General features: G+C 36.4%; 1 protein-coding gene across 1 annotated transcript; it reads right to left on the bottom strand.

Annotated features, from left to right (window-relative positions):
• Window positions 1-321: 321 nt before the first annotated feature.
• On the bottom strand, window positions 322-1,260 carry LOC127669921 (olfactory receptor 14J1-like). Its single transcript, XM_052164170.1, has one exon. It carries the CDS (start codon window positions 1,258-1,260, stop codon window positions 322-324), a length of 939 nt encoding a protein of 312 aa, XP_052020130.1.
• Between the last annotated feature and the right edge of the window lie 409 nt (window positions 1,261-1,669).

Raw genomic sequence — 1,669 nt, 5'->3', positions numbered from 1 at the left:
TTTGCCTCTGCAAAAGTATTAGAAATATACTGAGATTGTCAGTATGTCTGAATGTATATATGTCATGAAGTAAAAAGTACTGAATCTATATTACAAGGCTATTATTTTTAATTAATTTGAAGGAACAATAGTTTTAATACTAAAATGCAAAGAAATAAGACAATGGTTTTCCATTAGAAGATGAATATGTAGCATAGTTTATCTACTGGAAAACAAAACAAAACATTACTCTTCATTAACATTAGAGATTGAAGAAATGCCAATGACTGAAATAATTGATGTGTATAATTAAATAGTCAGAAACAACAGGGCTAAATGATTCTAACAAGTGAATTTTGTACTAAACAGTAATTTCCTTACAACAATTTTTATGGTCTCATTTCTCAGACAATAAATAACAGGGTTCAGAGTTGGAGGTAGTACTGTGTAAAAGATAGAGAATAAGAACTCTAAAGCAGTTGGAGAGTCTGAGATTGGGTTTAGATATGCAAAGGTTCCTGTAGAAAGAAACAATGAGACAACAAATAGATGGGGAAGGCAAGTAGAGAAGACCTTAGACCTGCTTTCAGCAGAGGGCATCCTGAGAACTGTGGAGAATATGTGAACATAGGAGATGACAATTCCAATAAAGCAGACAAAGGCCATTGTAGACAGGAAATCAGCCACGCCCATTGTTACAAGGTGATCATTAGAGCAGGAGAGCTTGAGTAACTGGGGGACATCACAGAAGATTTGGTGAATTACTCTGTCACCACAGAATCTGATAGAGAGCATACTTGCTGTGTATAAAGTTCCTGAGAGGCTTCCACTTAGCCACACAGCTGCTGCAGCCCAAGTGCACTTTCTGGGACTCATGATGACTTCATAGTGCAGTGGGAAGCAGATGGCCACATAGCGATCATAGGACATCAATGTGAGAGTGGCCATCTCACTGCACGCAAAACCTGTGAAGAAAAAAATCTGCAGCATGCACTGTCCATATGAAATATAGCCACTTTCTGCCAGGGAACTGTCAACATACTGGGGAACTGTAACGGAAAGTGATGAGACGTCCAGAATGGAAAGGTGCTTCAGAAAGTAATACATTGGTGACTGGAGCTGTGGGTCCAGTGTTGTGATGGTGATAATGATGAAGTTCCCTGCTGAGCCCAATAGGTATGTCACCAAGAAGAGCAAAGCCTGTAATATCTGCAGCTCATGGTTGTCAGAGAAACCCATGAGGAAAAATCCACTCACTGTAGTTATATTTTTCATGATCATTTTGAAAACAAAAAGTGTGGTTGCCGCTGAAAAATAAAACAGTATGGGAAATTCAGTAAAAAGAAATAAAGGCAATATTTTTCTGTTAATCAATATTTATTTCAACAGTTACTCTATATATTCTCTATCTATCATCTATGTATCTCTATATCTATATGTATATCTACATGTATACTAATATATATATATAAATATATATATGTATATAATCTAGCTATACTTTACTTGTTGAGAAATTTAAGTGAGAGCACATTTTTCTCATCTCCATAGATTTCACACTACAACTCATAATGTAGTAGCTACAGACATACATGTGGCCCATCACTTGTTCTCTCAAGGAAATGTCCTTTTGTTTACCTGGTGTAAAAGCACTGTTCCTCTGTCACAATTGAAATGCATTGCTTTTCTT

Source organism: Apodemus sylvaticus, chromosome 19, assembly GCF_947179515.1.
Source record: "Apodemus sylvaticus chromosome 19, mApoSyl1.1, whole genome shotgun sequence".
Classification (NCBI taxonomy): Eukaryota; Metazoa; Chordata; class Mammalia; order Rodentia; family Muridae; genus Apodemus; species Apodemus sylvaticus.
The sequence above is the reverse complement of the archived record's forward strand: the minus strand, read 5'-3'. Positions and strand labels throughout refer to the sequence as shown.